General features: G+C 35.3%; 1 protein-coding gene across 5 annotated transcripts in view; it reads left to right on the top strand.

The window, feature by feature from the left end:
- Positions 1-21,649, top strand: part of LOC136033901 (inositol-trisphosphate 3-kinase homolog) — a 49,039-nt gene that overhangs the window by 9,613 nt on the left and 17,777 nt on the right. For all 5 annotated transcript variants that reach the window (XM_065714903.1, XM_065714901.1, XM_065714902.1 and 2 more), the window contains exons 2-4: positions 3,534-3,749; positions 14,306-14,529; positions 20,101-20,254. In XM_065714903.1, the coding sequence (XP_065570975.1) occupies positions 3,534-3,749; positions 14,306-14,529; positions 20,101-20,254 (594 nt within the window). The remainder of the gene's footprint in view (positions 1-3,533; positions 3,750-14,305; positions 14,530-20,100; positions 20,255-21,649) is intronic.

Below are 21,649 nucleotides of genomic sequence, written 5' to 3' on the forward strand. Positions count from 1 at the left end.
GGGTAGTTGGAGATTAATTGTCAAAAGCAGGAACATTGTCAAAGTAAAGGTTTACCTTTACCTCTGTATTTTATTGAGGACAATTTTTCGACTTTGGGCCCACACAAAGTGTGCCTTACCCCCCCCCCCCTTCCAGAAAAAACAACAAGCAATTATACGTGTCTGACTTTAGGATTTGAAGAAGTCCCCCTCCCCATAGGCTACACAACCTGCTTTTTTGCCTAGCTCATAATCTTTCTGTTGAGGTTATACGTATAGGTAAGGCCGTATCGGGGGATGTGAACCCCCTCCCCCATGAAATGTTTGTCTGAATCGTAAAAACGTAATAAAAATGAATATAAACGAATTTTTTATGTATAACAAAATTATGAAGAGGTTATAACTGGCTAGTGAAGTTTGAAGGTTTTTTTTGCAACCCCCCTCGAAAAAATCATTTTGTAACCCTTCCCGTCCAAAAAAAATCCTGGACACGGCCCTCCTTATAGGACAAAAATCATATGGGAAAAATGATATACCAGTTCGAAGGCAGTTGAACAGGCTTCATTAGCGTTTCGAAGGAAACACTCTAATGTTAAAAGAGTAGTACATCATTCAATTTCTCATTCGACACAGTTTCCAAATGTATTGGTCTCTACCGTGACTATCGAGTTCTTGAATTTAGACGACGCTAAGCTTAAGTTCTAGATTGGGGGTGCGTTCTAGACCCCGACCGAAATCGAATTTAATTATTTGTTTGTTATTACCTTCATTCTAAAGCGATTTACATTAAGCGCCATTAGCTATGTTCATTAAAAAAAAGAGCCGTTTTTCTTGAACTGATAATATCGTTTTTTTGAATAACAACAGCGTTTTTACCAGCATTATTTCAAGGTCAAGTTTAGTAGCTTTTGAAAGCTATGCTAATTCTCAGAAATATCTGAGTTTTAGACTCGGTTAACGTCCTTGGACTTATAGACTCATATTTTTTATATAGAAGATACTTATGTATGGATGTATGGATGAGAAAAATAAAGAAATAACAGAGGATAATGACAATTGCATTGAAATATTTCTAATACTTTATCCAGATAGGCTAACTTGCCACCAAGTTTTCAAGAGATCAGCGATTTCCAAATTTGTGCTGGTCAAACTTATCTCTCTTAAAGCAAAAAGTTGAGGAGTTCTCCAAGGGAATGGGGGGGGGGGTAGATAACGCGAACAAAGCAAAATTTTAGGCCTCTATATTTCATTTTTGTTACAAGGGGATGGACTTGTTCAATTTTAAAATATGAAAGAAAGATTTAAAAAGAACTAATAAAACGGGTCTAAAGCAAGCCGAGTTAACAGAGGATTACAGAGATCTGTAATTCAATTTTTTCATCGGCATCGTAAAGGTCGTCTCAAGTTGAAAATGAAGATTGAACCAATATTCTATGGCTCTTGGGCAGTTGAAAAATCTTTATAAAATATAATGTTCGACAGGGTACTTGGAAGTCCTAGCTCTAGGGATTTGTCTGTTTAGCTTATGCACTGATGTGGTCTGCTCAAAATTGTAGTCAGGGTTCTGCATCGGGAAGGCTTAATTTGTGAAAAATATTTTTGTAGCCTTTATGCAATCAGAAATGTTGGGAGGGGAGTGTCAGAACCTTCCCCCCCCCCAAAAAAAAGAAAAATCGAACAAATAGTACCTCCATGGGCTACTATACATACCAGATCGGTTCTTTTACGCTGGGCGCTCAACCTACGATAAAACCATATCCTGTATTATTTTAATAGGGTAAAAATCTGGTTTTCTGACTTTAATAGGTTTAATAGGGTTGGTACTGGTTTTCTGACTTTCGATCGTTTTGTCAACTTTTTTTTTTATTATTAAGTACTTACTGAACGTTGTGTCACTTTTCCTACATCACTGAATGGAGGTAAACTAGATCCACATTACATGGGCAACGTAAGATGTTGCGGCAAACTTTGTTCGGCTTCGCCGAGTAGCTTGTTGCGAGAGCAACACTCTTTTTTTGTTTCCTCGCTTCGATAAAACGCTGAAGTTGTTAACCTGTAAGGATCTTAAAATAAATACTAGGTACACCAAATCGCAAAAGTTGCAAACCCCTCATTGCCGAAGATGATTGTAGCCTAACAGCCGATTATTACTTAGAAGTCCCCTACATGTCTCACCACTGGAACCAAATCGGTATTACCATCAAATACACCGGAAACATATAATAGGTACACCAACTAGCAAAAGGTGCGAACCCCTTATTGCCGAAGATGATTATGAGCTAAACAGCCGACTGTTGCTTAAAAATCCCCTATATTTCTCACAATTGGTACCAGCCTAATTTTAGTTTCAATGTGTACCTTACTACTGAAGTTGTAATCTTCCAAACTGGTGTATCTCATGAATGAATTTTTCTACCAAAAAATAGATGACATATACTTTTATCAGCTCATCAAGAGCCATCGACTGCAGTCGAAAAAAAATCTATCTGTCTCAGTTCAAAAGTTCACTTTTTTGCCGTAGGCCAAGTTTCTAACGTCATTACTTAGAAAGGAGCAAAGGATAAACTCTAATTTCTTTAGCAATGTGAGAACTTTGAAAGTTTAAGAGGTACATCTGATACCATTTCTCTACCGCAATCTCAAGTACGAAAAACCGAATGATAAACTCAGCTGAAATCACGAACAGAAATGGGTAGAAACACAGGCAAAAACCATCCTTTTTGGCCCCAGGCAAGAGTTCTACGAAGTTTTCCAAAATGCAAAGTCATATTCATCAATCTGGCCTAAAATCCACACTTTCCGTAAAAACTGCAGAGGTTAGACCCTTACCATTTTCAAGGAATTGGCTGAAAACGGGTTTTGTAGGAGGCTAGTTCAATGGTTTTATCCCAGAAAAAGCAGGTAAAATAGTTGAAAATTGGGGCAACATGGGAAAAGCTTTAAAACCCGGAAATTTTAAGGGAAAAGGTTGTGCCTATTAGCACCTTCCTTCCTCCCGTTGCCCCCTACATGCAAGCCTAGCTGAGTTTCACCTAACCACCTGAAAATCACAGTGACGGATGGTTTTGCGAGCTATTGTGAAAATACACTAAAGCAGTGTATGGTTGTAAAGCTGAGGCTAATATGTCCCTTATGGTCTGCGGTGGCCAAAATGGAGTTCAACAGCTAATCTTAATATGAAAAAAAATCATTGAAGTACCAATTCTGGCTTCATTCGAGTTTAAAAACGAGTCTATGAATAATGATGGTTGAAGCGAATTTAAATTTTGACCATTGTTCATCTCGCATAAATGCTGCGATGAATTTTGCCTTAAATAAATGAACGTTGCGATAAATAAACAAAATAAGTTTGTATAGGTGTTTATGTCGCCTTTTTGCTGTTATGTTCTATAGTATCTCTAAAAATCTTGTTGTGTTTACTTTTTTCCCCGTGATTTCTTGTTTTTGCCAAACAATCTGTTTATTTATGTTGTTTTAACAAATTGGCCTTTCCATCCTTGCAATAAATTTGTGTTCATTTGGTAATGTCCTTTTTTGCTGAATGTATCTTTTAGGACCCTCAGCGAGAATTGAATGGCTCAAAACCAGTCACACGTAGTGAAAGTTTTGTGAAAAGGTGGCGACGGACGGCTGTAACGCGATGTTTAAAAGGCGAGACGATTTCGACGCCGCGACGTCGCCATTCGCGATCTGAAGACAAATATGAATCTGATGTTCAAATGCTTGGAGATTCTTGTGATAAATTACCAATACTTCACATCCTAGCTCTCGTAAGTTGGCCTACGAGTATAGGAAACTTATAAGAGAGGAAACTTGACTTGTTGGAAAACACTTTCCAACGCCATCTAGCTTTACCCAGCAAAATCATAAAGTTAATTAAGTTAGGCTGGATCCATGTAAACTCATACCTAGAATTTAACCTCAAAATGTACTTCATTAATTTAAGCTTGTTTTTTCTGATTCTGCAGGGTAACGCTGCACCGTCAGTGGCACCAGTAGTTTCTTCTGCGTTAAAGCGCCAGTTTCCTTTCTTATCAGTTACTAATTTTATTTGGTTGCCTCATTTATTATTAAGACCAGTGCGTATATATTAGCTAAGGGAAGGTCAAATTGGGCTTCTTGCCAGTGCTGCCATTTCTTAAGTACTTTTACTAACTGTTATTATAAAACTAATTCACATATGTGACTGTTATTTTCGTCGAATAACTGATCTTTGAAGGATTTTGCCTTAGTGTAAGTTAAAATCTCTGTAATAAAGATGTTGCACCTTGTATTTGCACCCACTGCGGATCCGGGGGGGGGTCTGGGGACCCCGGACTCCCCCGAGATTTTTCCGGTGTCCCCACTCCCTGTTTTTTTCTGTTTTCACTCTCTTTTTTAAATAAACTTGTCAATTTGGTCAATTATAGGAGCTCTTGTCACATTGCCCCCCCCCCACAGATTTTTCTCTTGATCCGCCTTTGTTTGCACCAATTCGGTTACGAAACAAATTTCGTGCAACAAACAAAATTGTGGGTAATTGTTGTTTAAACCTTTGAAGCTTTATGGCAAGTGGCAGAAAAATTATTTCTGAATGTATTATAGCTATGACGTGTTAAGCGGTAATAACTGTGATGTTTTGGTTAACTTTTATTTTAAATGTTTGCACACTTTGTTGAGATAAACCTAAATACTAGTCATTAAGGAATATACCAAAAAGGGTTATAGAATCTCAATCAAACTTAACCCCCCCCTTTTCCCTGCCATTTACATTTTAAAGGGAAAATCGTGTGAATGAATCATATACGGATATTCAAGGATAAAAAGTATTTTTCATAGCCTCCCCCCATAAAATTCAGCTTATGGGTATCCATGAACTTAAATCAGAAGCAACAGCACATGATCAGTTCGACCTCTCTAGGGAAGACAAAGGGAATCCCAATCAAACTTGGTGGGAATTAAAAATAGGGCTCATATTTGTGCCTTTTATAGCGTGGTAGCAGGAGTGATTACTAGGTAGAGTAGACCTACTGCCGACTCAATACCCGTTTTTGTTCATTGAATGTGTTTTAATTTTCTATGTGCTTACACGTACTTTTTTTGTATAGAAATCCTTTCTTGCGTGGGAAAGTATTTCAAGTGGGGGGTGTGTAACAGGGGACATTTTTGAGGGAGGGGGATTGTGTCCAAATAAATGTGTTGTGAAGTTCAAATTTTAATTTGTTTGTTCCAGATTTTTCATCTAGGGACATGGGTTTCATTTTTTAATGGGGGGGGGGGCTGTGGATTTCATTTTTTCAAATACAAAATGCAATTATTTGTTGGTAATTTAGAACTGGTCAAAACAGTGAAGGCTCAGCTGTTTTGTTCTTCATCTAATACTCTTTTAAGCATCCGTTTTGCACAGCAACAACTCCCCCTCCTCTATTTATTTGACGTTGGTTATCGGCTTACCATTGCAAAGATAAGGTTAAAAATATGTGGTTCTAATTGCCAACAATTCTTGTGTGTGAACAACTAAGGCTAACTAATAGGTTAGCGCAAAAACCTAACCAGCAAAAAACGGGAAAGACCTTGGGAAGTAAACCATTGAAGCTAGAGAATAAAAATAAATGCCTTTATGAGAAAGATCTTTGACTAGAAATCAGTAAATTTGAATCTGACTGAATTAAACTGATCAGTGAAATTAGGACCATCAAACCGGTCCAACAAGAATACAAGTAAACGGGTTTTTGCCAAGTTGACTAAGATAGGTTCTGTTCTTGTATTATCTTTATATAATTTATTCCTCGTTTGTCTTTTTTTTACCACAATAGCCAGATCCTTATAAAGATAATCATTATAATATAAAATCCTAATACACTAGCCATGGCTCAATCTCCCTGTATCCCTATTAAGTGTTCTAGTTGATTGTTTTTTGTTTCAAATGTCGCGGGAGAAAAAAAAAAGTGTCGTATTTGCTTGTTCTGGTAAAATATTTTTTTCTTCGTAAATACCGTTATTTTTATTATTATTTTAATAGTAAGGTTTGCGGCGTTATTAATTACTTGCTGGTGTATCCTTGGTCTTCGTTATCAAACACTTACAGTTGTGGTTAGCCAGTATAACAGACGAGAATTCTTCAGAGGACACTTTCCTAATTTTTCTCTATCAAATGATCTTAGAGATACAAGAGAGAAAATTTGTCAATATTGAGCAATGTTTTACTTTCATTTGGGAGCAAGATTCCCGTATGCAAATATGATAAGTGTCATTGTCATCAGCAAACTTGCAATCAGATCGTCAGCATTTTGATTGAGCTGGAAAAGTAAGCTTTGATCAAACCAAAGCGTAGTAGACTTATTAGTGAAAAAAGAAAACAACATTGTAAAATACAACATTTATTTTTGTCTTGAAGATCTGAATGGAAAGTAAGCTATCCGACGGTTTTTTTTTTATTTAATTGAGAAAGCACATTCTGACCAAAACTGGAAACCATTGGACCCAGCGTCCAACGGGATTTTGTGTATTCAGTATACAACGTAAAAGCTGAAATTATACTATCTATAGAACCACATTTTAGATACCAATATTGGTATCTAAGCTGTGATGATAACACAAATCTTGTGCTTTAAGAGGAGATTAAATAAAAAAAACAAGTTTTTTTAAATGAAAGTAAGGAGCGAAATTAAAACTTAAAACGAACAGAAATTACTCCGTATATGAAAGGGGCTTTTCCTCCTCGACACCCCGCTCCTTACGCTAAAGTTTTTTATTGTTTTAAAAAGTAGAGTTGCGAGAAAGAATCAAACTTTAGCGCAAGGAGCGGGGTGTCGAGGAGGAAAAGCCCCTTTCATATACGGAGTAATTTCTGTTCGTTTTAAGTTTTAATTTCGCTCCTTACTTTCATTTAAAAAAACTTGTTTTTTTTATTTAATTTCTGAAAGTTTTTGAATTAATGCATGTCTGGTTTTGGCTCTCCGTACATAAATTATAAAAATGAAATTTGCATATTAATTCTTTTTTTGGCTAAATGGCTTTCTCTTAGTTTTGATCAGACGATTTTGAGAAATAAGGGGTGGGGAAGGAGGTCTAGTTGCCCTCCAATTTTTCGGTTACTTAAAAAAGCAACTAGATCTTTTATTTTTAACGAACGTTTTTATTAGTAAAAAAAAATACATAACTTAAGAATTAACTTACGTAACAAACTTTTATATTCTTATGTTTTTGATTATATATATGAGGGGGTTGGTCCCCTCGTTAATACCTCGCTCTTCACACTAAATCTTGTTTTATCCCAATTCTTTAAGAATGACCCTTGAATCAGAAAGGCCGTAGAATAAATAGTTGAAATTATTTAAAAAAGATTTAGCATAAAGAGCGAAGTATTTATCTCCTCCTAAATACCTCGCTCTTTATGGTAGAGTATTTTTAGAACCCCTCATATGCGTAATAATCTCTGTTCGTTTTAAGTTTTAATGCTTCTCCTTACTTTCAATTGAAAAAACTTTTTCATGTTTACATTTTCATTGTTTTTTTTTTGTAGTAATGCTAGAAAGTCCTGCGCCCTTTTCATTGAATTTCTCTTCCCCCATGAAATATTCCTCCAAGGAAAGATCCTCCCATATAGCCCCCTCCCCTGAACCCCACACCCAAACCAAAAAAATCCCCCTGATAAGGTCGGTACACTTCCCAGTAACCATTACTGTATGTAAACATTGGTCAAAGTTTGTAACTTGCAGCCCCTCCCCCAGGGACTGTGGGGGGTAAGTCATCCCCAAAGACATAGTTATTATGGTTTTCGACTATGCGGAACAATATGGCTATCTCAAAATTTTGATCCGTTGACTTTGGGGAAAAAATGAGCGTGGGAGGGGGCCTAGGTGCCCTCCAATTTTTTTGGTCACTTAAAAAGGGCACTAGAACTTTTCATTTCCGTTAGAATGAGCCCTTTTGAAACACTCTAGGACCACTTGGTCGATACGATGACCCCTGGGAAAAAAAAAACACAAAAAAAAACAAATAAACACGCACCCGTGATTTGTGTTCTGGCAAAAAATACGAAATTCCACATTTCTGTAGATTGGACCTTGAAATTTTTTCTATAGGGTTCTCTGATACGCTGAATGCGATGGTGTAATTTTCGTTAAGATCCTATGACTTTTAGGGGGTGTTACCCCCTATTTTCCAAAATAAGGCAAATTTTCTCAGGCTCGTAACTTTTGATGACAAAGACTAAATTTGATGAAACTTATATATTTAAAATCAGCATAAAAATCCGATTCTTTTGATATATCTTTTAGCATCGAAATTCCGTTTTTTAGAGTTTCGTTTACTATTGAGCCGGGTCGCTCCTTACTACAGTTCGTTACCACGAACTGTTTGATATTTTGACCTCGCGGGCAAATTTATAAATATTAAGCACAATAACTCGTAATACTCTGTTACGGACTTGTAGTTACTATTAGTACTTAAATACTATAGTTTGGAAGGATTAAACACCCGAATGACAACATCTCAACAACAATTTAAAATCTTAGGGCAGGCCAGGCAAGATCAAACGAGTTGGAGAGAAGGGTTTACTGAAAAAATGAAGGATTTTTTAACCTTTAATGCATTATTACCACCTAATTTTGAAGTTTTTAAGCAGGCATTGTCAGAGGCACAAGTCCTTTTAAATATTGTGACATGAGTGAGTGTACCCTTAGGTGGGCCTACCTAGCCAATGTGCAACCATTGTTATAGCCTAGTTGGACGTTAAGCGTTTCAGGTCTGATATAAGGGTCTACCATACAAGATATTTACTATAATACCAAAGTCTCAGCTTCTAAAGCTACTAAGTTGAGATTTTATTATCGTAGAGAATTTGCTATGCCAGCACATTTAAGTAAGCCACGTCTTGCCGTTGCAAAACTAAGAGCAAGCAAAATATTCGAAATCGATCGTCACAAGTTTTTCTTTTTTAGGCACAATAATGTTGCTTTCTTTTAAATTATGTTGCCTAAAATGCTACAACAGGATAACTTATAAGTTTAAAGCATGGTCAGGCATTTGCACAAGGGGGGAGGTTGGGCTTTGGCAGTTTTGAAAGTTAATTAGGACAGTATGTTTAAGAATTAGATAGATCCAACAAGATAAACCAGCTTTATGGGTGTGTTCTTTGTGGGCAGAATATTCCATATACATATGCGAAAGCAGATCTGAACTGTATTTCCAGCTCAAATTCAAAAGCAGTATAGAGCGTTATTAGCGATCTGGCTTGCGAAGATGGCTTAGCTTTCCATCTGATATCATTGAGTAGCGGAAAGCTGCTAGACTGATATTAGAGATAGATTGGCAAGACTTGGAAAGTGAATTTGCGCTGCTAGTTGTAAGTGTCGCTTGCTAGGGGGTTTAAGTGCCATGGTTTCAAACAACCAAAAAGTTCCATCGTATCCTTTCTTTTATAAATCAGTCACTGCCTAAGATAAATAGTATGTTCGAAATGTCGCAGAATCTTAACTGAGAAACAATTTGTAATGCCAGTTTATTGAGATCAGCTGAATAGGACATTGGAGCCATAGTCGATTTTGAAATATCTTGCTTTTTCAGTTGATATTAGTAATAATTTTCGCCAATAAGACCCTCAAGACTACAGGACAAAGCTCGTCATTTCTGTCAGTTTTTTTCCTTACCGTGAATTGGAGCTTAGTATATATGAAGAGATGTTGAAATGTGGTTTAAAAACCTCGTGGCCATCCCAAATTAAATCATTACTAGAAAAAGTAGGAATGCCTTATTTATGGAATAATGGTCTTTGCTCTCGCGATGTACCAGCAAATTTAGAAAGCCAGGTACGATTTATATTAGAGAGTCAGGAAATTCAGCATTGGCAAGGGCTGGTTCTTGATTCTACAACCCTACAACATTATAATCAGGCAAAACCTAGTTTTGGGGAGGAAGTTTATTTTAAACTTAATTTACCGTCTATGATTCTACGTCGTTGGATTCAGCTTAGGGCAAATTGTCTTCCAATCCAGAACAGGCAAAAAACGTTCGACAAAAATAAAATGATAGTTGGTCCTGCTAGGCGGTATCTTTGTCCTCTTTGTAAAGATGATGATGAAGACTTGGATCATTTTCTCCGGAAATGCCCGGTGCTCTTGGATTTACGGGAAATTTATTTGCATGGGATTAATTTGATGCTTCCGGGTATTCTACAAAATAGTAACCCAACCACAATATTTCGAGTGGGAGTATATATATAGAAAAATCTTTAATAAGAAGAAAAAGTTTTATATGATTAATTTCTTTTGTAGTTAGATTAGGTACTTTTTGCGTTGAATTCTGTTTGTTTTTTTTTTTTTTTTTTTTTTTTTTTTTTTGTGCGTGTTCGTACTGTTGTTAATTTCCTTGCTTGTCTGTTATTTATTTATATTTTGTGTGTATATGGCCCACGGGTTTTTGAAATACACTTATCTATCTATCTATCTATAAGGTGTTTGATGCAGGCAAATGAGGTCTGTGGTATTTGACCTATTTCTATGTGCGAATGTCTTGGAAGATGGGGGGGGATGTTAAAGAGCATATTTTTCTGACTGCACAATTCTTCTAATACTTTTCATACATAATTTGCTTGTTTTTCTATCTTGGCATATTCGGGCTGCCCGAAAGATGGACTATAACCGTCTGATATAAATTCGTGTGTGCGTGCCTGGTTGAAGCAGTCTGATGGGCTATAGTTGTTGATGCCGAGATCAATTTCCATTTTGAAGAATCATTTCCTATATAAAACCGGATCATAGCCTTGACTTCATTGCACGAGTAACTCAGTATTGAAGTGCATACAAAGAATTCGAGCAATCTGAATGGGTAATTTGGTATAGTTCTTAGTCACAGGTTTTATTTCGTACCCTTCTTCATTTTAGTGAGCTATGCTAGAACTATCTATGAAGGCGGCTAGTTAATGTAACAGCCTATTACATTGAACACATACACTTAAACTATGCATATTTTTGATTGATAATATGGGACAATAGTACACCTAATGAGACCTGTAGTCCCAATCAGCTCAAGATCCTTTTTTTTAGATTTATATTTTGTTGTGTAGATAGAAACTGAAACATATTAAAATTTTCATCTCATTTTTACAACAAAAAAACGAACATCAATGGAACGCGGTTGTAAGAACTCAGATGGTTACACCTGTTTACAAAATCGTAAGACATAAAAAAGCAATTGTAGCCTATAGCCTATATGATTTTGCTCTTTTTCGGATTCTTCGTGTAGTTATGTCTTTTTATCTTTTTATTTTTGTTGATATTTTCTGTAAAAGCAAGATATTTTGATATTTTCTGTAAAAGCAAGGTAATTTATATAGGAAGTTGCTCCTAGTTAGTTACGAAAAATTAAACAAGAGAAAACGGGTTTTAAATTCGACAAAGCAGTGAACAAAAAATAAAATTTTAAAACTACACTTCAACTACAAAAAAATTATAAAAATATTCCGAATATTTCGGCCCACGTCCGGAAGCCTTTCTCAACGGAAAAAAATACAAACGACAAAAAAGAAATTTTTTTTAAACATAACACACTAAAAAAAAACAATAAACAAAAAAAACAAACAACTAAACACGTGAAAAAAAAGAACAACTCACATTATAAACATAACTCCCAGCACTGATGGTAAGAACTGAAAAAAACAACAACAAAAAACAAAGCAAATGTTTATAGTGAAACCATGGGTCTCTCCTCTTCACAATCGGTGTATAAATGGGAATCTATTAGAAATGAAAATCATGTTTACTTGAAAAAAAAAGAAGGTCAGCAAACCCCAGGTCCATCACCCATAAAGAAGACTTACAGATTAATGAACAAAATTATGAATTATAAATTGAATGGATTTTTTCGTTTGCTAGTTTAGCTACAGTCAATTGACTTCTCACAGCATTGACCTTACTTTGACATTCGTTAGCAAGGTTATCACTTGTTTCAGGACAATTGTGTAAATCACTACTCGTTGAAGTTTTTACCTGATCTTTAATTAAACTATTATAAATTGAACATGTCTTAAAATCCCCTTCATCTCTATTAATACTAATACCCCCATAGATAATCTTTTTTATTTCTATAGTTTCTCTGAAACTTTGTAAAAGTCCTACAGGCGTATCAACAATTTTTGTCTGACCAAATAAAATATTGTGAAGAGGAAAATTATACACGTGTTCCGCTATAGCGGATTCAAATGTTTCAGGTTTTATTATGACTTAGCAAGCAATCTATGGCATTTGTGTGTTGCTGTAGCCTATTTTTTTAAATTCTGCTGTGTTCTACCTACATAAAATTTACCACAAGATCATGGAATTTTGTATACCCCCTTTTGTATGACCCGTTATCTTTTACTTTTAAACTCCGTTTTCTATTGTTTAATTTTTCGTAAATGGAAAAGCAGTGTGGTCTAAGAAATTATTTACCTAGTTAGTTATGTATCGAATAACTCATATCGGCTGTGATAGCTCAAAAGAGGTCACCCTATGCGACATAGTTTTTTTCAGAAGAGGGGGAAATTGAAATCTGTTTTGGGTTTTTGACTTGCTAGCCATAGTTCTTATATTCGTGTTAGATTTGTAGGCTGCCAAGATAAGGGAAAAATAATATTTATATCCAAAGGTTAGATTTACAATCGATTCAGCAAACAAGAAAAGAAGATAAAAAAAGAAAATCCGGTACTTATGTATTTATGAGAAACACTCGAGAAGTAGAGTTTGGTAAATGCTAATGAAATAAAACAAAATACGACGAAAATATAATACTTCATTAACAAAATTGTGAAAACTAGAATCAAGAATTATGGAAGGGGGACCTCTCAGAGCGCATTATATTAAGTACGTAGCCTAAACTAACCTAACCTAACCAAAATACCAACTAAATACTTAGTTAAAATATAGATACAATGTATTTCTAATTTCTGGACAATTGTCTGGTATTAAAACCCTGAAAAACGGGTAATATCTCATGTTCGTGATCCAAATTCTCTAGTATTTCTCGTGTAGTACATAAGTACCAAAAATTCATAAACTGTTTTAATATTTTGAGAATAAAATTAGATAAGAAAACATACATTGGAAGAATTGATCGAGTTTGCCGAATTTCAGAGGATGTCTTCTAAACTTTGATTGGAACAAATCAGATAACGTCTTTTGAATTAACACACTGATATAGCCTATTTAGTTTTTCGATTTTGGGGCGTATGGCTGCTAACTTCGAATTTAATTTGACTATCATCCCATTTTGAGTTGAGAAGGGATAATAATGATATATTCCTATTAACAATTTGTTGATGCCCAATGTAAAGTTTATAAATAAGTCTCTAAACATTAGTTTGTAAATGGTATGAGATGCTGATAAGTTTATTAGGCTCCTGGTCTTTTCTTTGCATTAGGGTCGCTTTTGCTTACTGTAAAAAGGCACATGTCCAATTTTCTAAATTTATATGCTGAACATTGGCTGATAATCCGAGAGATAAGCAACTCTCTGCCACCTGAATTCTTCCTTCTATGCCATTATTCCATTACGTGTGATTTGTTTTTATCCTACTGTACCTCTTTGCACCACATGTGGCACTGTTCTGCTTTCCATGCCTCCTTCTGCCCCACGCGGCGCGCGCTACCCAATGCACGTGACGTTTAGAAGTCAACAACTCCCTGTTATGCACATGCTAAGATGCCTAACTTTAGGATATGTTTTTATTCTATTCATTTTGAATTTTAAGTACGCGCAAAAAATGGTACTTACGTATTATACCAAACACGCCTAAGAAGTGAAGTTCGGTTAATCTTAACGAAACAATTCTTACTTTATAATATGGAGAATAATTGTAGTTCATACATTTTGCATGCAGGCCCGCTATACCCCCAATAACCCCCCCCCAAATGTTCAAATATATAGCCCAAATTATATGTATTCAATGTATTTCTGTCACCCATAACTTGTTTTTCTAGTTTTTGTTTCGTCACATTAATGATTCAATTTACAGGTACAAGGGTTGAAACAAGAGAGATGTATCGCATGAATAGCTGGAAAATATATAATTTGAGCTTATATATTTGCACATTAAGGGGGGGGGGTAAAGTATAGCGAGTCTGCATCCAAAATGTGTTAGCTACAATTATTCTGCATATTATGATGTGAGAATTGTTTCATTTAAATTAACCTAACTTCGGTTTTTGGGTGTGTTAGGTATAATACGTAAGTACTCAAAAATATTTTTCTACAACCTATTTAACTTATATTTCCTGACACGTTCCACTGCTGTAGTTAGTTCTTAAATTTCCCAAGTTCTTAAACTTTGCCGTCTTTTAGAGTAACAAGTCTTCTTTTATTTTTCTAGAATGCCTTAGATCTTTCTGCTCCAGCATCTGACATTTTAGTGAAAGAAAAGGGACCCTGTGAGGCAAGGCGTAGGATTTGGATACAGTTGTCGGGTCATCCTGGTTCCCTCACTCCTGCTGGTCCTGGAACCTTATGGAAGCGTCTACACGATTGCAATGAGTCAGAAATGTATGAGAAGCTTATGAAAGATTCAGCTGTTGGAATTGTGCCCAAGTTTTACAGGTTAGCTGTCAGTCTTATCCGGGGCTTGGAGCCGGAATAATGAAAACTGGCTTTCTATGTAGAAAAATATTTTTTTTACTCCTTATTTCTCTTGTTATGTAGAAAAAAAATTGGATGCTGAAGCATATTTTATCTTCAAGTGAAATCTTTATATATTTTTGTATTGTGGAAGCTCAAATTTAATTGAAAAAAAATGTAGCTACAGAAGCCGTGTATGTAGCTATTTATTTCGGCAAGAATGGCAGTGATAAAAATAGAAGAAAAAAGATGTAAACTATTGAAAAATGTAGGATATTTTGCGAGAATATAATCGTCCTCCGTTGCTACTGGGGTGTGCCCTAAGATACCCCCCCTCCAGCTTGTGGCCGAGCACTTGCCATTTTAATTCGGGTTAGTGATTACCACAGGATTATTACTAGTATTAATTTATTACCAATATCACAAATAAAAGAAAGGAGTAATTCATGGGACGTTTTAAGATGACAAGGGAAAGTAGCTTACTCTGAAGTAGGAACAGAAGTAGCTCTATCTGTACAACTTCTTCCCAACCCTGGTATATTCAGATCAGTTTGTTCATTGACTTCTTCGTAGCTGAGTAAGACTTGATATTATAATAAAGTAAAGATAATTCCCTACTTCAAACAATTGCATTTGGCTTATGTTTATGGATTCCATATTCCAATATCTCCTTTGAATCTTAATATACAAATCTATAATAAAATCTATATACAAATCTATACAAGGTCTATACAAATTTTTTCTAAAAAAAAAGGTGACTAATATCAAACTGTCAACCGACCCCCAAATTTGCTGTTCAGTTTTTCCCCTCTCATAAAATTAAAGGTATTCACCCTCTTTCTAATTATTGCAACCGAACTTTAATATAAATGAAATTCTCTTGCTCAGGTACTATTCGTTTAAGGCTTAAAGACTCACGTGAGTTGTTTTGAGTTTTTACATTTTGGGGGTGGGTGAACAACCAGGGTAGTTTTCCGACACTACAATGGTTCCTTCAAAACATCCACTTGAACATTTTCTGGGGGGTTACCTACGGCTTTTTAACGTTTGCTATTTCTTTATGTATTTATTTACACGCATTGGGATGTTAGAGTGAATTATTGGAGTCTAAAACCATATTAAGAACTAGGAATTATAATTTCAGTTATTACAATTTTGGTAGTATGTTTTATTGTTTGAAAGTATTTATAGTTTAAATTCACGTGTATTTTGCTTCTTTGGAATTATTTTATTTTACCGTTGGATGCCGTCACTTTTAAAATGAGACTGTCCTGTGGTGGTGCATGTGGTTTGATCTCAGCGTGGCAAAAATACGAGACCCAAGGTTCAAACTCAGCTATCAAAAAGACCCTAGTTCAGAAAGGTTAAAAGGTATTCTTGGTCTATCTAAGAGAATGTCCGAAATCTGGTTAATGTTGACATTTACCGGTGAATGGCCGGAATTCTTTTTTCTCTGCTTGGATTCAATTAGCTTTGAGAGTCTGCTTTTACAGTCTTATGCCAGCTATGATGGCAAAAGCTAAATTTAGGTTAGATTATGTTAGTTTAGGTTAGGTTGCATTTGGTTATAAATTTCAGAAATGGGTTAAAAACCTAAACTAACCAAACCTAATCTAACCTAACCTTTCATCATCAAACTTTTCATTAAATTGGAAAATTTGACTGGCGACGCAGACATTCACCCGGTGAATGTCGACATTCACGAATTTCGGACCATGTCAGTAACACATACATAAAGTCTGGGCATCAAATATTAATTATACCAATAGATCTATATGAGCTTATTATGAGCATTGATATGAACCTTTAGTATATATTTCAAGAAACCGTCAGTTTTAGCCTTTAAAGTTTGGTGAATCCATCTAACGTACTCGCTTAAGATACATTGTATTTAATTAATAATAATAAGAATGCTTCTAAGTTAGATATTGCTACCTACCTGGTTACTCTCTATGAAAGAAGTGGCTCAAGCCTACCCTTTTAGTATATTATTAAAGAGAACTGCTTAAACCGCAAGTACAAAAAACTCATTTCCTTCCCACAAGTAAAACCCACTCTGAGTGGACAAGACAAGGAATACCAAATTGTAAATCAAGCATTTTGAGACAAGCCACGTCTGCTACTGCTTCTACTTCAAGTTTCATACTGTTCTTGCTACCTCAGACATAAATTAATTTTTGTATGTCCAATTTTTAGAGCAAGCTTTAATTTTCAGGATGAGGTACCCTGTTTAAGGTTAAGTATCTCACTCAGTCCGGATCTACTGCTCTCTTGCAAACTGTTTTGCAAGAAATTGCCCTCCCAAAATTGGCAACACATTTTTCTGCAATAAGCTTATATTGTTGGGGTACGTTTTCGGAATACACAAATTCCGTGTCCCAATTATGATAAAATAAATATTTCATAATACAAAAAGACAAAAACCCAACGCCCTTAAAGTTAAGGCGGAATACCTTTCCACTTTTTTTGGAAAATATAGTGATTGACGGGGTAGAGTAAATTCTTGTTGAACGATCATTTGAAGTGATGCAGAAATAATGAATAGCGATAACTAGTAAGAAAAAAACTGCGTAAGGATTTTGTTCACATGTATAGGAGAGCGAGAAATTATGGACTTGGAAACCTGGTAGGATAAGATTGGAAAGACTGGCAGGATAAAAGGCTTGAGCTGTTTTTGTATTTCTTTGGACTCAGCTATACTAGAAGCTTTAACCAGGGAAGGATTGAGAGGAAGTGTTTATTAGTGCTTGTGAGCGGCTAGACACAGCATCGAATTCATAGTAGCAATAGTACCAGTGTTTTCTTCTTCCAGAATTGTGTTTATTCCTTGACACTGAAAAAAATGTAGATAACTAAGGATTTTCCTATTCTAAGGTTTTATATTTTCAATCATATTTATCAATGAAAATTTAATAGGTCCATGCAACTGGTGATATTGATATTGCAGATTACTGATTTATCTTCGTATCTCGGAAATACTTATGTTTGTACCTTAAAAAAGGCCAATGACGCACATAGTTATTTACTCAGCAATTAGCCAGGTATCATTTATCAGTGTCCATTGTCTTTCGTTTTCTTCCTTGTGGATTTAAGCAAGACTCGGATTAGATAAGGAGGGAGTGAAAGAAAAACCCATGAGTGGTGTTTAAAAGGAAATCGATTATTTTATTTGATTTTTTAAGGTTTGAAGATACTGAATACAAAGGTAAATATAACGTCAAATTGTATGGATAAGCATAAACGAATGGGCACAGCCAACAACGGCCGTTGAAGATTCTACAAGTGAAGGGGGCGAGGGTGATGTTCTTCAAGATGTTTTTTTTGACTAAAGTGAAAAGGGGTTGAAATTCTAGCTCTTTCTGGATCTTGAATTTCCTTAAGTGCTTTTGAGATTTTTTCTTGGGGGAAGACTTTTTGGCGTAGCCTTGGTGACTTTTCGAAAAGAATGGTTTGTGTGATTATTTATTTAAGGTTATGGTTTTTTTAAACAAGTTGTATATGTAAAACTTCCCTATAATCCTTTTTTGTATGTATTAAAAGGACTTAGCTGGTGGAAAGTTTGTGTTTATGGATCAAACCAGGTATTATTGCACATTTATCAAGTCGAGTTGTCTACCAATTCAACCCACATCAGGGTATTGCTCCCACATTAAGGTGTGACAATGGGTAATCCACGTTTGGTGCTTGGTGAATTTACTGGTTCTTCAGTATTGCTATTTGTTTTTAAATAATGAATTTATATCCTTAGAAATTGACCCTTAAACTCCTTGACTTTTGGCGGCTACCTTCAAAATATAGACATGAATTATAATCAGTTAAATACGATTATTAAAAAGTTAGAAAAAATGTAGGTCAGTAAATGGCTTGTGTTCTACTAGGTCTGAATGAATGCTGTTTGCTTTCAAATCCCTTTCTGAAATTTTCAAATCACAAGACCAGGGTTGCGAAAATGACAAGAATCCTTAAAAGTGACGAAGACCACACTGCCTTTCGATCATAAACAACAAATAACAAGTAGAACAATTGGGAATATTTTCCGTAAGACAGTGGAATTTAAAACTTTAAATGAATATTTCGACGCTACGTCCAAGGGTCACCTTCAGCATAGCACAAATGAAAATATAAAAGAGAAACTTACATTAAAATACGACTATTAAATCTAAAAAAAAATTATACACGCTTCCAATGCTAATCTTGCACATTTTGACTCAAAGGCCTTTTTGTAGCAGGTTCATTAGTATTGTCTTTTGATTTTGTAATATCTTTCGTTAAATCATTTAAATTAAATTTGTATATAAAGCATTTAGTGAGTACTCTCCCAAATCCCTATGCCTAAGTCATTACTAATGAGAGAGGATTTTTCAGAATTGTGTGGCTGGGGCTATTAAAAATATGGCTACTTAAAAGCAGATTCAAAGGATTTATTACTATATTAGAAATTAAGGCTTTTTTGTGCCCTCTTTGTGCTGTTATAAGCGTTTTCCCAAATTCTGATGGGTTCTACCAACATAGTAATTGCCGCAGTCACATGGTACTTAATATACCACTCTCTGGCGAGTAACTGGGGTTTTACCTTTACCAGAGTTTAAGAAACATAAGATTTTAAAATTATTAGTGAATACTACGTACAGATTATTTTTGTGCAAGCATTTTTTTTTAATTTGTTGTGATTATTGGGATGTATGGAAGATATTTTATATTTTAAGCCTTATTGGGAGCCTCATATGGTAAAAGACCTTTGATTTTATGGGAGTGTCTTTTTAGTTTAAGGCTAATTGTTTTATTTATAAAAAGAATGCGATACCCGTTTCCAAAAAGCATATCTCTGATAAAATTTGTTTCTGTTGTGATGTGAGAATCGGACCAAATGTACAGGACACTATCAACGAGAGAAGTTACAACTGTTCTTTTGACTTTGAGGGGGGATTTGATTTAAAATGAAGATATCTATTGTTTTGCGTTGGTTTTCTGTAGATAGTAAAAGCCGGTTTATCAATACTACGAATAATTAACGCTTCTAGAACCAGTACTTTATTTTCAATTTCTTGGGTAAACTGTAAATTTCTGAAGTGTCCAATTTCTGTATAATTCCAAAGTGATATTATGTCATCCATATAACGTCCTCAATCTACATTTTAAAAAATAGCATAAATTTAAAGCCCAATTTTTAAGATGCTCTACATAAATATTCGCCAGTAACCCGGATAGAGGTGCTCTCATTTGCAGACCCTTTATTTGCTGATAAAAGAAATTACGGAACTGAAAATACATTGAAAATCTATTTAACTAAGGTTAGTAAAACCTTGCAATCAATTCCTGTCGTTGGTTCTTCGCTTGAATAGTAATTTTCTTCTATTATATGTATAATAAATGTAATATAATCTTACGGATAATAAATATAATCTTGCTGATTTGAAAAAAAAACAATATTGTTTCGTTAACACATGTTACCATTTGTCCCTTCTTTTGTTTTTGACCAATTTTACTCAAATTATTTTGACTGAATCATTGAATTTGGAATGTCCTATCTATCATGTACTCTTTATATTTTAGAAAATTGGAATTCAAAGGGGAACTATTTGTTGAAATCCGTGATCTCTTATATGACTTTTGCGATCCGTACGTTTTAGACATCAAGATGGGAACCCGAACCTTTCTAGAAAGCGAAGTCTCAAATAATGTCGCCCGGAAAGATCTGTACCTGAAAGTGAGTACATTTTGAATTATTTTAGCCAATTAGAAGGTAAAAGATTGATCAGGTTGGGAGCTTCAGTTACCTTGGTAGTATTATTAGTAAAGATGTGGGAGCAGTGAAGATGCTAAAAGTAGAATAGCTAAAGCTCAGGGTTTTTTTTTTACAGTTAAAAAAAGTTTGGAAGAATAGAAAGATAAGTCTACAAACCAAGATTAGAATATTGGAAGCTACAGTGATGACAGTGGTCAAATATGGCTCTGAAGCATGGGTACTCCGAAAAGCAGATGAAAATTTACTAGATGTTTTCCAGAGAAATTGCCTACGGATTGTTCTGGGTACCCGGCTGACTGACCGTATTTCAAACAGTAGGTTGTACGAAAAGTGTGGTTCAATCCCGCTTTCTGGGGCTATAATGAAAGAACGGTTGAGATGGCTAGGCCACGTTCTACGGATGAAGGATGACAGATTACCGAAGATTCTTTTTGGCCAACCGTCTGAAGCTACACGGAAAGCAGGTCGTCCTTGTCTGGGTTGGGAGGATGTCATAAATAAAGATTTAAAGGAAATGGGAACTTCCTGGGAGGTTGTAAAGAGGGAGGCTTTAAATAGATTAGGTTGGAGGAGGAGCGTGCGTAGCTGTGTTGGCCTCGGGTGGCTTGGTGCTGCAGTGAGTTATTAGTAGTAGTAGTAGTAATTAGAAGGTATGCCCCCCTTCTGTATCTACTTGCGGGCTAGATAGGTACACACGAATGTTTTTTTTAGAGGAGTGGAGAAATGTAAAAAATATGATAATTTGAATGACAAGTACCCGTAAACTCGGGAAAATTTAGGATTTCGGGGGAGGAGCTTCGTGGAGCTCTACGTACGTCCCTGTGCAGGCATGTATAGTACGGTGCAAGACAACGCGCGTCCTTGTTTACCTTTCCATATTTCCTTTGCAATCGGCTTTTAGAAAGATGCCAACTGTTTTAACTTTCCTTCATTTCTATACCTTTGCTCATTGGGCAAAGAAAACTGTTTTTTTCCGTTTTCTGGATTATTTTCATAATTCTTAGTAGCATGATGCACACTAAGCTCTTGAACAAATGGAAACTAGGTTGATTTAGAAACTTTATATTTTTATTTGTTTATTTTATGCATTTTATTTTTCCAGTTCTACGTGTTTACGTACAAGTTGATTTCTTGCGGCAGTTGACGTATTAGACAATTTAATTATGGTTATTTTATTACTATTTTTTGTTACTTTACTTTGACTTGTAATATTTAATTTCGTGTTTAGTCGGCTATCAAGCTAGTTGACTGTATTGCGTTGTGTTGGGACAGTTTTCTTTTATATATCTTATATATTACTTTTAAAGCTTAAATTCCTATTCTTTTCCAAGAATGCGAGATATTTTACCTGACTGA

This window comes from Artemia franciscana, chromosome 12 (assembly GCF_032884065.1).
Source record: "Artemia franciscana chromosome 12, ASM3288406v1, whole genome shotgun sequence".
Taxonomy (NCBI): Eukaryota; Metazoa; Arthropoda; class Branchiopoda; order Anostraca; family Artemiidae; genus Artemia; species Artemia franciscana.